Source organism: Conger conger, chromosome 6, assembly GCF_963514075.1.
Source record: "Conger conger chromosome 6, fConCon1.1, whole genome shotgun sequence".
NCBI classification, from domain to species: Eukaryota; Metazoa; Chordata; class Actinopteri; order Anguilliformes; family Congridae; genus Conger; species Conger conger.
In genome coordinates this window covers 17,136,773-17,150,461 of record NC_083765.1, presented here as the reverse complement: position 1 = coordinate 17,150,461, position 13,689 = coordinate 17,136,773, and the positions used below count along the sequence as shown (strand labels likewise).

General features: G+C 50.1%; 1 protein-coding gene across 6 annotated transcripts in view; it reads left to right on the top strand.

Moving 5' to 3' along the window:
* The window catches only part of furina (furin (paired basic amino acid cleaving enzyme) a), a 96,864-nt gene extending 83,901 nt beyond the window's left edge, over positions 1-12,963 (top strand). For 4 of the 6 annotated variants that reach the window (XM_061244394.1, XM_061244393.1, XM_061244392.1 and 1 more), the window contains exons 11-16: positions 865-968; positions 1,144-1,261; positions 2,881-3,063; positions 3,543-3,667; positions 4,428-4,556; positions 8,813-12,963. In XM_061244394.1, coding sequence (XP_061100378.1) covers positions 865-968; positions 1,144-1,261; positions 2,881-3,063; positions 3,543-3,667; positions 4,428-4,556; positions 8,813-9,420 — 1,267 coding nt within the window. In that variant the 3' untranslated portion in view covers positions 9,421-12,963. The remainder of the gene's footprint in view (positions 1-864; positions 969-1,143; positions 1,262-2,880; positions 3,064-3,542; positions 3,668-4,427; positions 4,557-8,812) is intronic. The other 2 variants (XM_061244397.1, XM_061244396.1) reach the window with 2 other exon arrangements.
* Positions 12,964-13,689: the final 726 nt, after the last annotated feature.

The following is a 13,689-nucleotide window of genomic DNA, read 5'->3' as shown; positions in this document are numbered from 1 at the left end:
TAACATTAGCTATTCATGTTTTCTCTGTGCTGTGGCCCTCTCATGTCAGTGGGTGAGCTGCTCGTGCAGAGCGGAGAGACAGACGCTTTTACAACGCTTCCTTTCAGCTTCCCGGCCCATTATGTAAATCCGGCAGAACACAAGCCTCCGACTTTCCCTTCAGTTGAAGGTGACCTTTTCTAAAGGACAGAAATGATTATTACTGCATTCATTTAGCCAACATGCACTTTAACCCAGTGTCACTGTGTTATACTCAGAATTTTACTGTGGTAGGCTGTATTTTGTGGTTTGTGGCAGGTGACAGTGGGGTTTTCCTGGGTGAGGGAAAGTCGCACTCGCCCAGGTTGATGCCGCTGTACCTGGACTGTTATTGAGCTGTGTGTGACTGCAGTGATGGGTGTTTTACTGAGCTCCATGTGATGGCAATGACAGTAGTATTATACCCAGCTATGCATGCCTGGAACACAAGTTTACAGCACCTTACGTGACTGGAATTGGCGAGGTTGGTGAGCCGTACGTGACTGGAATGACGGGTGTATTGCAGTCCTGCATGCAGCGGGATGGCGGTAGAGTTTCTCCCTGCTTGACCGGAATGACCGCAGCCTTGCTGAGCTGTGCGCCGCCTGAGTGGCAGCTGTCTTTCCCAGGGCCGCGTGACCGGAATGCCCTGTGTGTGTGTGTGTGTGTGTGTGTGTGTGTGTGTGTGTGTGTGTGTGTGTGTGTGTGTGTGTGTGTGTGTGTGTGTGTGTGTGTGTGTGTGTGTGTGTGTGTGTGTGTGTGTGTGTGTGTGTGTGTGTGTGTGTGTGTGTGTGTGTGTGTGCGCACGCACTTGTGTGACACTGGAATTGCCCCTGTGTCCCACAGTAAGAACCTGACCTGGAGAGACATGCAGCACTTGGTGGTGAGGACGTCTCACCCTGCCAACCTGGTCACTAACGACTGGAAGACCAATGGCGTGGGCCGCAGAGGTACGGGGGGCGTGGCCTGCCTCCTCACATTCTGGCACAGCTACAAACAGCGCTGTTTATTACTGCCTGGAACACTGATTTTATTCAATTAGTAGAATTGGATTACATTACAGTACATTAAAACCCAGAAAAGCCAGGAAGTCAGCTCGACATCGACCCTCTCTCCCCCCCGCAGTGAGCCACTCGTACGGCTACGGCCTGCTGGATGCCGGTGCCATGGTGGCCATGGCCCAGAACTGGACCGGCGTGGGCCCCCAGCAGAAGTGTGTGCTGTCCATGATGTCCCAGCCCAGGTGAGAGCCACAGTGCACTCTGGGTGTTCAGTTACTTTCAGTTAAATGGTTTTTCACAGGGTGACCCAAGGGCAAACACGAGGCCTGAACCCCCAAATAGCACATGAGGTATCAAACTCCCCAGGGGGGAGTTCAAACTGCCACTGTTCACCTCTTCAGTTTAATAAATCACTTAATGGTTCAAACTCTTATAGCGTTTTCCTTTTGAGGTGATCGCCAACATTGAATGTGATATGTGTGCATTATTGAATGAGTGTTCTGAATGGTAACACCATTTAAAATGTTTCAATTTTTTTTTTTTTACTAAATGTTTTGTAATGAATGTTAATAGATCAATGATTGTTTCATTTGGAGGATTCTATGTTTCAATTTGCAGAATTCCCAGCAGCAGATATTTCTCAGTAATTGTGTTTGTGTGGGTTTGGAAGGTCTGAATGCCAGAGCCAGTGATTGTAGAACAACTTCAAGATAATTGAGTGCCTCAGGGCCTGTGGTTGCTGAGGGGTGGGCATTCAGGTTGTGACATTATGTCGGTTAGTTATGGTTAGATTTCTTTTTTTTACAATGAATTGGAAGCGTGTTTTGTAAATGTCAGCCCTGTCAGATGGTCACAGACAGGTCACCAGCGAGTTTTATTATGCTGTTGCTCAGAAACAGTGTGGTCTGTGTTCTGGAGCACCATGCCCTTTTCCTGTGCCACATAAACAGGACCGGTCAAACCTTCCAGCGTCCTCTGTTCCAACCCCCAAAACAAATGAAATCAAATCAAGTTTAATTTGATGGGCTTTGCAAGTATACCCTGGTCTAAGCCCCTACAAAGGCGGTGGCAAAGAGGAAGAACTTGTGCAGAAGAGCCCTTAGGAGGAAGCAGTGTGGAGGGTCAGGGTGTGCCCACCCCCCGGCGTTCCTCGGCGGTTTGTTGCCGTGCCGACGTGGCCCCTGACCTTGCGCTGCCAGGCACTCCCCCACTCTGAGCTCACACAGACGCAGAGCAGCTCTCTGGCCGCGGGATCAGAGATGGGCTCTGTCTGAGATGATGTGCTGAGATCAGAGCGCTTTGGATTGCAACCCAATTTTGTGCACTGGGTATAATGCTCCCACAGCCGAGGAGAACATGGGGCCTACGATGAAGTGATTACTTCTCTCTCTCTCTCTCTCTCTCTCTCTCTCTCTCTCTCCATTTCTCTGTCCCTCTACCTGTACCTCTCCGCCTTCTCCCCCCTTCTCTCTCCCTGTCCCTTTCTTTCTTCCTCTCCCTCTCTTCCCCTCTCTCTCACCAAAGCAGGCATGAATCCCCTCCCCCCTCACTCTGTGTGAATTGTTCAGGACCACTCTAATCGTCTTAGTGGATTTAGCCCGAGGGCACCGAGCCAGGTACTTTGCTCTGGTAGAGGTTGGCCATGCTTCATTGGACCTGAGCAGGTTAATCCAGTCCCAGGACACAGGCACACTTTTTGGGGAGAGCGGGAGGTCGAGTCAGTGTCCTCTGAAGAGAGCAGCTCTCCCCCATCTGGAGTCATCTGCTCTGATCTCACTGAGCTGCTGATTGGTAGAATTGGTGTCTCAGGGAAAGGGTTCGGGGCGTCTCCTGTGTTGAACGACTGGCCTTTCCCCCACAGCAGCAACATCGGCAGCAGCCTGGTTGTGCGCAAGACCGTGGACGCATGCTTCGGGAGCCCCAACTACGTCAGCTCTCTGGAGCACGCCCAGGCACAGCTCAGTCTGTCCTACAGTCGGAGAGGAAACCTGGCCATTTACCTCATCAGCCCACAAGGCACCCGGTCCACCCTGCTGGCCCCGAGGTACAGCTCAGCGTTTCACACAGTCTTTACACGCAGCCCTCCCAACAGGGCTTCACATCACACCTGGGTCAAATGTATAATTGCTTTGGATTCAAGTACTTTTCTGTGCTCAGTTGAGCTTGCCTGGTACAACTGAAGCAACCAAGAGGACCAGAAGTATTTCACCCAGGTCTGGTTGACATAAGTGATATAGGTATGGATGGATTGCAGAAAGCTTAAAATGCACAGCATTTTCAAATAGTGTACCTAAATAAATCATAAAAAGCTTGCCTAAAAATGGGTACATACCTAAAAATATAAATTGTTGCCCATTCTTTTTGCTGAGCATGCACTTGCGTACCACTTAGTGTATGTCGAGCCCTGCTCCCTTGTGTCAGTGCCTGTATGTATAGATGATTTCTCACTGAGGTAATGGACAGGTATTGTGTTACGGCGGATGGCTGGCCCCTGTGTCTCACTCTTCTCCGTCTCTCTCCCAGGCCCCACGACTACTCCTCCGAGGGCTTCAGCGACTGGGCCTTCATGACCACCCACTCCTGGGACGAGGACCCCCGCGGGGAGTGGACCCTGGAGATCAAGAACACCGCCGGGGTCAACGACTACGGTAACTGGGCCCGTCCAATCGGGCGGCTGTTTGCTTCCTCACCGAGGGGCTCTTTGGGCCTGTCAGCCAATCAGACCTGCGAGGCGGTGAGCCCGGAGCTGAGATGCTGCGTGGCGATTGCAGATCAGGAGGATGGGAGGAGGCTGGGTAAACAGAATGATTGCAGCCAGGCGCAGAGGGTCTCCCTCATCTGAGAAACCGTCTTTTCTTCACTTTTTATGAGCGGCCACAGCCCAGTTGTTTTTACTTCTGCACCTGCTTGTAAATCAGATTAATGAAACCTCTCTGAGTAAATCAACAGGGCCAGATCTCCTGGCCCGCCCACATCTGTCAGCCCGCCCAGCCGCCCTGGAGGGCAGTAAATCTGGGGCCCTCAGCCCTGCGCATTCCCACGTCTCCCACCGTTTCAAATTCTGCGGGTGCACATCCATAGAAACTCTATCTCTTCAGAAAAAATGTTGAGGGCATTTCTGCCTTGCATATATCCTGGTCAGGCTTTTTTTTGTCCCCCCCCCAAGTTGATTTTCTGAATTGGAGAAAGGAGCTTCTCAGTGGAGCAGCTTTTAACATCTGCGCTCTGAAAAGAAAAGAAAAAAATAAACATTAGCGCTGAGCGGTTCCCTCGCTGGGATGCTTTTTATTCTCCTTCTTAGGGAGTTAAGTTTTAAAGAAGAATGAAAGTAATTAGGCTGCTCCCCCTGAGAATCCCATTGGCTGTAAATAGCGGCGGGCTGACGTCACCTGTCCTCCCCCTCTGCAGGGACGCTGACACAGTTCACCCTGGTGCTCTACGGCAGCGGCTCCACGGCCGTCACTCCCTCCGGATCCGACTTCAGCCAGCCCTCCAACAACAGCTGCAAGACCTTTGACGATAAGCAGATCTGCATAGGTAAGCTATGGGGAGACTGACCCCTGCAGGCCCACAGCGGTACTGCAAATTAGATCCTGACTATTTGAAAAGGTATCTGTGATACTGCAGTATGTCTTGTGCTGTGACATAAACAAATAGGAATTACAGGCAGGAATTTCAGATTCTTCGGGAGCATCAGCAGGACTGCTGTACCTCTGACCGTCTCTTAGAGCCCTGGTTTCTTTGGTTACTTCAGTTTCAGAAGTGTCCCACAATTGTGTACCGCAGCTGGTTATTTTTTTAAATTATTTTGGTCATCAAAACATAAGCATGTATTATCTTATTCAAAAGTATGAGTCAGTGCTAATACCTTGACTTGGTGTCAGTTTATTATGTCGACTTGACCGTAGTATAGACCGTAAACATACCTGTGAACCAACCGTTCATACACCAAACACACCAGCACATCACATCGAACAAAACTAGTCAAACACCGTGCGATTCCATGCAAACGGCTTCAGTTGGAATGTCTTCAAATTTTTCATATCATATAGCCGTAAAGTATTTAAGTCTCAAAGAAAGGTTTTTTCACCCTTTCTGTCTGCCAGTGTTCAGTTCATAACCACAGGCTTAGCAGCTGTTAAAACGCAGGTTCCTTAGCTTTAAATGGAGTCTATCTCGAAATGGATAGAATCCAACATTAACGCCGTGACTTAACATCAGACATGGAGCTGAAATGGCTTTGAGCTTCAAGTCACTCCTTTGCACTACATTGAAACTAAGTTCTCGTTCAAAGTATGTAGACGGTGGACAGTAGCCCTGTATGGCGAGGTGCTTAATTGGTGGCTGTGTCATCCTCAGTTAGAGAGGATTAATTTGACCGGGATCCACGGTCTCGTTCTCTCGCGACCCCTGCTGGAGGATATGACACCTGCTAGTCACCGCTCGGAATTGTAGGCATTGGTGTCTCGGCCCTTCTAAATCTAAATCCTTGAATTCAGTAATGAGTGCTTGTATATGATTGGCCATTCCCTATTGGGGGAAAAAGGTGTTTTTCTTTACGTCAGTATCATTCATGAATCGACAACATGATGTCTTGTAGGACGAAAACGCTCTACCACCCAGGAGGCAAGTGTTGCGTGCCGGCAATACCGAGTACAACCTGTCAGCCTCTGAATTTGATCATCGCCACCTCTAGAGGGTATAATTGAGCCAATAAAACCTTCGTAATTGATCAGTCAAGACAAATTGGATAATATTCTCCATATTAGGTTTCTACCCATTCATATTACAATTGGAAGGCTTTTGAGTAATGAGAAGTGACAGGTTTGTGTTATATGTGGAGGTCACTGTGGAGAGGCTAGGAGAGCATTTTTGGGATGCTGAGAGGGCAGCACTAAAGTCCTAATGTTTCCTCACTGCTTGCTTCTTCCATTCATAATACAGGAAAGACATCCTTGGGGTGGTTTATTCATAAGATGCCAAGAACATGTGTGCTTCATTGTGCATACATAGATATGTACACACACACATACACACACACAAGCATACATACATTCATACACACACACATACACACACACACACACACACACACACACACATACACACACACACACACACACACACACATTTGGTCAAACACTCTTGTGCAGTGTGACCGCACACATACGGCTCCGCTCACTGATCATGGTAATGGGGGTCGGTACAGCCTGAGGGGAAGTGTGTCCTGGGCTCTTTAATTTTGTATGAATAATTGGGCAGAAGAGACGGACAGACAGGCCTGGATGAGAGGCAGCTTTCATCAGTCGAGCTGCTCCTCTCCCAGAGAAACGCATCGCTTCATCACACGCTCCACTGTCCAAAAGCACCTCCGGCCCAATATCACCTCTACCCGTCTCCGCATACCTGGGCTCATAACTTTCTCTAACGCACAACTCCACCTGAGTTTTACTGCACACACGTAGAGCTGTGACTGGCTGTCATATAGGATTTCACCGGAGTTCTGCCCCATATACCCTCACTGCCACAAGTATCCAGAGTGCACAACTTCATAAGCTCCTTATTTCACCGCTGACCTTCAAGAGCTTCGCTTCCCCTGGCAGCACAAAGTGTTCCTTCTGAAATAATTCTGCCCGCTTCCAGTCCGATTGGCACATTTTCAGCTCGGGCGCGCTGAAATCCCCCTCTGTTCAGCCCGGCTCTCAGGTGCTCCCCTGTCCCCTGACCTGGAGCGCTAATGAGGACCGGCTCCAACCCGCAGCCCGACCCCTCTCCCGGTCCACTACGCCCCTTCCGCTCCGGCCGTCACGGCAACCCACTTAAGAGCGCCGCAAATAACCGTCGTCTTCACTAGGAAAACGTGTTGGAGGGAAAACGCCATCCCAGGAAGATTTCCTTCCAAAATCACAGGAGGTGTCGAGTCAAATGGGCACCGTAATGAGCCCTGTAATGAAATTGGAAGTAAACATTGTTTAAAAAAAATCATCCACAAGGTTTCTCAGACTGGATAAACAAACACTGCTGGATAATGATGATCATCATTCAGAAAGCCTGTGTATTTACTGTTATTTTTAATTGGCTTGGCACCCTGCTACTGCAAAATGCAATAAAGACGTCACGTCTCCCCCGCTCGAAAGTAGCCGACTGTAATAAGTCTTCAGCAGGCCGGTCGGCGAACGTGTGCGGCTCCGTAACACCTGGCGCAGCGGTGTTATTTCAGTGCCACGCGGTCCGAGCGGCTCATCGTGCGTCTGCGTTAGACATGCAGCCAGAATATGCACTTGCAAGTACGGGTTCCTTTCATAATTATATTCTTCCTGAAGTGATTTAAGTGATAAAATCTTTGTAAAGTAAAAGCCTGGCGAGTCATTAAGCTGGTCTAACGGCTCTGTGTGTCCTTTGAGCTGTGGCACAGGTTCCTGTGTGTATTCTCCAGCGCTGGGGCTCTTTGTCAGCGGCGGGTATCAGTGTCGAGGCTGTTACACGCGGCGCCGGGTCCTCCAGGCCCTGAGAACGCTGGACCAAGCGCTCCTCGTTTCCGAACGTGTCAGCGCTCCTGATTTAATATTCCTCATTTAATAAGGAGGTCTGGAGGAGGGCCAGCTTTGTGAACAGACCCAACGCGGCTAAGTAGTAGAGCCTTCGCCCATGCTGGGTCCTCATCACTCTAGGGCACACACACGCGTACATACTCGCACACTCTCACTCGAGCGCACACACACATACACACACGCGTACATACTCACACACTCTCACTCAAGCGCACACACACACACACGCGTACATACTCACACACTCTCACTCAAGCGCACACACACACACACACACGCGTACATACTCACACACTCTCACTCAAGCGCACACACACACACACACACACACGCGTACATACTCACACTCTCACTCAAGCGCACACACACACACACACACGCGTACATACTCACACACTCTCACTCAAGCGCACACACACACACACACACGCGTACATACTCACACACTCTCACTCAAGCACACACAAACGCGTACATACTCACACACTCTCACTCAAGCGCACACGCCTACATACTCGCACACTCTCACTCGAGCGCACACACACATACACACACGCGTACATACTCACACACTCTCACTCAAGCACACACACACGCGTACATACTCACACACTCTCACTCAAGCGCGCGCACACACACACACACACACGCGTACATACTCACACACTCTCACTCAAGCACACACACACGCACACACACACACACGCACACACACACAAGCTCTCTCACACACACACACACACACACACACACGCTCACACACACACACACACACACACACACACGCTCACACACACACACACACACACACACAAGCTCTCACACACGCAAACACACACACTATCGCACACACACTCGCACACACATACACACACACACTCTCACACACACACGCACATACGCACGCACACACACACACGCATGCAGACATGCAGACACGCAGTCTGGGCAACCTCCATCAGAACTGTGACATCAGGGGTCACGGGGTCACCCACCAGACAACAGATCCTCTTCTCTGATTAGCCGCTGATTATACAGTTATGTGGAAATGTGTCTCTCTGCATTTCCTTTCTGCGCTGATGAAACGGAAGGAACAGAGTTGAGCTAGTATGACGTGATTTGATTAGAAGCCCTGCTTGCTGTGTGACGCTCAATATGAGACGTTATGCTGGCTCAGTGTTATTGCTGGTGTGTGTTATTGCTGGTGTGTGAGGCTGATTTGGGCTGTTCCTGTCCCTGCAGAGTGCAGCCCGGGCTCCTACCTCTATCACCAGGGCTGTGTGAGGATCTGCCCCCCCGGCTTCGGCCCCGGCCCCCTGGCCCTCAACTACTCCCTGGAGAACTGGGTGGAGGTGTCCTTCGTGCAGGCCTGCCTGGCCTGCCACCAGTCCTGTCTGACCTGCTCCGGCTCCAAGTTCTCGGACTGCCTGTCCTGCCGCCCACACAACCACCTGGACCCCGTGTCCGGCACCTGCCTGCACCAGAACCAGATCCTGCGGGAGTCCCCCGACGGGGGGGTTGGTGGGGGGGCGCTGGGGGCCCCGATGGGGCCCGAGCCGCCCTCCCGCCTGCCGCTCGCCGCCGCGGTCATGGGCTGTGTCTTCATCGTGGCCACCTTCGCCGCGATCTTCGGCCTGCTGCAGCTGCGCTCCGGCAACACCAAACTGCACACGCTGGAGTCGGGCCCCGGAGGGCGGGGGGCCTTCAGGATCGGACGCGGTAGGGTGGTCTCCTACAAGGGCATCCCATCGGTGTGGGGGGACGATGGCTTTAACACCGAGTCAGAGAACGAGGAGTTTGACAGCCACAGCGAGAGGACTGCCTTTATCAAAACGCAAAGTGCTCTTTAACCCACCTCCAGTCCCTCGCCTCCTGGCCTCGCGCTCCTCCTTCACCTCCCCCCACTCCTCTCTGGATCTTTTCTCTCTGGACTGCTTTCTTTTCCGCGGGGTTTTCTGTGTCTTCCGCTCTTCCTGCTGGAGACCTGGCAGGGCCGGGCGGACCCCTGGGCAGGGCGGGCGGACCCCTGGGCAGGGCGGGCGGACCCCTGGGCGCATGCCTGCTCTGCTCACACCTGGGTGCCTCTCTGCTGCTGAGGTGGGAGGTGATTGGAGAACCTGCCCTCTGGCCTCCAATCGCAACGTTTCATTCTTCAAGGGTCTTGGCCATTTGGGTTAGAACAGTGACTGGGAGGAATGATTTTCAGTGTGGTTCACTGGTTCCCCCCCCTTTGGGGCAATAAAGATGGTTATTGTTTTTGTTTTTTTTGCTTCCTCCTCTTTATTTTCAGCGTTGGAGTAAAAGCGTGACGTGGCTCTCCTGGGCCAGCTCTAAAGCTGAAACAGGCGGAATGGCGATGTGCAGATAGCGGGAGCGTGGTCCCAGTCAGCTCCCGCCCACCACTACCCCCCCTCCCTTGGATTCCCCACTCAGCCGTCCGTTCAGGGGTCTCCCCTCATGTCCTTATGGGAATAAAGGAAGCTTGGTATCTCTGCCAGATGCTGTTTTTATTTAACACTAAATAAGGTGGTCTTGGGCGTGGTCTCTGGCCCGTGACCTTTTTCTTGAAGCCAGGCTGCGAGTCAGGCACCTTGTTCTGAAACAGGAGCGGCTCTCACCCTGGCTTCAGCCAGCCCCTGCACAGCCTCACCCTGGCTTCAGCCACTGAAGCGCTGCAGTCAGTCCCTGCAAGAGTCGTCAATCAAACCAACCAACCAATCAGGCTTTGTTCTCTCAAGCCGTGCAGGCGGAACACTAAAGTTGATTCAGCGCTTCAGTGCAGCCCTCCTGCCATTATGAGCCCCATAGAGCCTCACTCTCTCCTTACTACTGACTCCAAACACCAGCGCCAGCTTCACCTTATCGCCCGGTCCACTAACGTGTCACGGGTCTCTAAAGGACACTAAGAGCGAGCTGTGCCGGGCTTGTTTAGTGCCAGTCGACCCCCAGACCAGCTTTGACCCCGTTTTCTGCAGCTTTTCAAATGTGTCCAGCCTTTCTTTGCCAGCCTAATTGGAGTTGAGCTCTGGGACAGGGTTTGGAAAATAGGTTTTGGGTTCTTTTATTTTATTTTTATTTTATTTTTTTGTCCATGCGTGTGGGCACAAATGTGGAAGAGCTGGGTGTGCAGTATGTGTGAACTCTTAAACATAAGGGCTCAAGAGGCTGAGAGTGATACTGTCGGAGTGCAGCTGCTGACCCACGTGAAGGCTTTAACAGGCTGGATTCTACACACCGCCAGGGACTTCGCTAAGCTCTGTATCCAAAGTCTTATCTTTGTCATTTGAGCCACTTGCCAACATTTTTACCTTGAATTTGGTCATTATGGAACAAGTTATTTTGTGAGTGCAATAAGGGGAATGTGTGGAGGGCCTAGTGACTACATTAGGAATACTAGTCAGGGGGGATTTAACATGTGGTCTTCAGTCCCGCTGTTCTGTTGGTTGGTGGGTGGGGTTTGTGTTCCTTAAAATGCTATTGATAAGAAGATTAATATGTGTTTGGTGGCTGGTTGTTTACTCAAAGCAAAATTCCCTGGCCTCTGATCGCAAACTGGCTTGACAGTAATCCCACGCCCACTGTATCTCCATTCAGTCTGCTGTCATTGACAGTGTAATATTTCTCATTCACTACATTCAGAGGGACACAACTTCTTTACTGCTGTTCCCAGAAATGCTCTGAGGGATTTGCTATACATATCTATATTGAAACCTTTTTTTTTTCCCTTTGTTTTTTAATGCATATCCTTTTGCTGTAATTTGCATCTTTTTAATTTTCTCCTGATTTATGAAAATTGAGTTTCATTTAAATGGTTTCCACAATCATTTTTCTAATGAGTTTTGAGAGTTTCTGATGCTGAGGACGTCACATGCAGACCTGTAGTTACTGTAATGTCTGACATCACGTTGATTTATAATGCCTTTTGGTTGAAGATTGAAAGTAGCCGGCGATGCCGTGGTCTTCAGGCTCTCCTCTGGCCCTCGGGGGTCTCGGCCTGTCTGCAGGCGGTCTCTCTTCAAACCGCTTGGCCTCGGTCCACCAGTGCGGTAATGAGGACATTACCGGTCCCGCTCCTCCCCCAGCTGATCCTAAAAAGGCTTCCATTACCCGTTCCCGTCAGTAACATGGCGCACTGAACAGGGGCTCTGTTCCCCCTCCACCTGCCCGGAGAGTGCGGTGATTGAATGTGGAAGTCATTTATGGCTGCTACTAAATAGTTTTTTGGGCTGTGCGGTGAGGTGCCCCTCAGCTGTAAATCTTGTACAATCCAGCGCACACCCGAAATGAAGCCATCATCCTCACTTAAATGCACCCCGCCTGCATCTCATTAATCAGAGTGCTACGGAAGGTACCATTATAGAGAGGAAGGGGGTGGCTGTCTTCTGATTATGGAACTGGCATACAGCACACAGCACAGACATCGCCAGCCTCCACTCAAGCCCATATTCCTAAGTAAAGGAATCCTTTTATCCCAAGCCTGGTGAAGCGTTCTGTCCAAACAGCATTGCGGTTCAGACCCTTATCCGCACTGGCAAAGCAGCTATTTGTTGTTGCCGGCTTGCATCATCCCTTTTTGAATTCCCTCTTGGCTTCGGAATCGTTTATTTTTATTTTTTTTTTTACTCTTGAATATGAAAATATTATATGCATATGCAATGTTAGTGTGCAGAGCCCCGCAGCGGTGCAGGGGAAGAATTGCGAGACTCACCCCCTCCGGTCCTGTCTGTCACCGGGCCAGCAGAGGGGAGGAAGGGGGAATAACCAAAGACTGCACGCTTTGGCAGTAATGCTGGGGCGGCTCTGACCTTGTGAGAGGGTGCGTTAGTGTGCGATGGCAGACCTTTCCATTCCCCTTCAGCTTGACATGACTGGAGGTGACACGTGTGGGCGTGACTCACTGATACACCACCCCTCTGCTCTCTGTAAGGTGCAGTGGTCCGTGGTTGAGATAAAACTGCAGTGTCACTGCATTGATTTTTCTCCCTAGAAGTGGTGACCTGGTGAGTGTAGCAGTGTGGCCTGAAGAGCCTTACCTCCAATGAAAGGGCTGGATGTCTGTGTGCTGTCATGGAGTCTGCAGGAGGTGGCCTTTGAGGCTGGAGCTCCAGGGCACACAGCACAGGAGATTAGGGCCCACTCCCCAGTGAGGTCTTCATGCAGTACTATAGCCAGGGTGCCCTACACTTATATCATTGTGAATGACTGACTGTCTGAGATGGGAAAGCAAACTCTAAAATAAGGCCTATTTTTGTACTATATATATGGTGCACAGTCATTTTTCTTGTAATTTAAAATTTATTTTGCTTGTTTTTTTCCTTTTTATTTAATTGATGTCAATATGCGGATTAAATAGATTCTAAGTAAAATAAAATAAAAATCTATGCAAACTACAACAGCTGTTTACTGTCTTTTTTGTGAACAGAGGATATTGCGTGAAACTTGCCGCACCTTTCCCTGCTATAAAAACTTAAATTTAACAACACGGTGTGTCTGTTCACCTTCAGCCTGCAGCTACTGGCTCATCACATTATGCTCATTCACAGGGATCCCTCTGCATAATCACTCACTTTGCATGTTGATGCAAGGCTGATACACTTGGTCGATTCTTTAAAGGCTCAGACAAGCAAAAGCAAAAAATGTAGACTGAGGTTGTGAGTCTGAAATCTCAGTACTGTTGTATTGGGATATAAAATATTCAGCCTGTGTTCTGCCGCGGCCCCATTCCTCATTGAATATAAAATACAGTATCTCTGAGCTGTCATCACAGCTTCATATGCTCTGAGTGCCGAGTGGAGACAGGGGAGGTGGAAGCGTTGGATGTTTCTTGTTTGCAGTGAGAACTTTGCAGGACCTCTGTGCAAGGTGTGCCTTCATGCGGCTGCACTCCAACACAACATGCACATTTTGTCTGTGAACTCTGAACCTTTATAAACGAGGCTTGATCAGCCAAGGACACATCTCAAATGGCTCTTTCACAGAGTCTTCCGCTCTTTTAAAATCTATTCCTGCTCTCATCCTTCAGAATGTATTGATTGCCGACTTATTTGTGTTAGACTTTCTAGCTGTGCCACTGCATGAGCTGGGGTTGTTATAGTAGCATCATATTATGATTGATCACA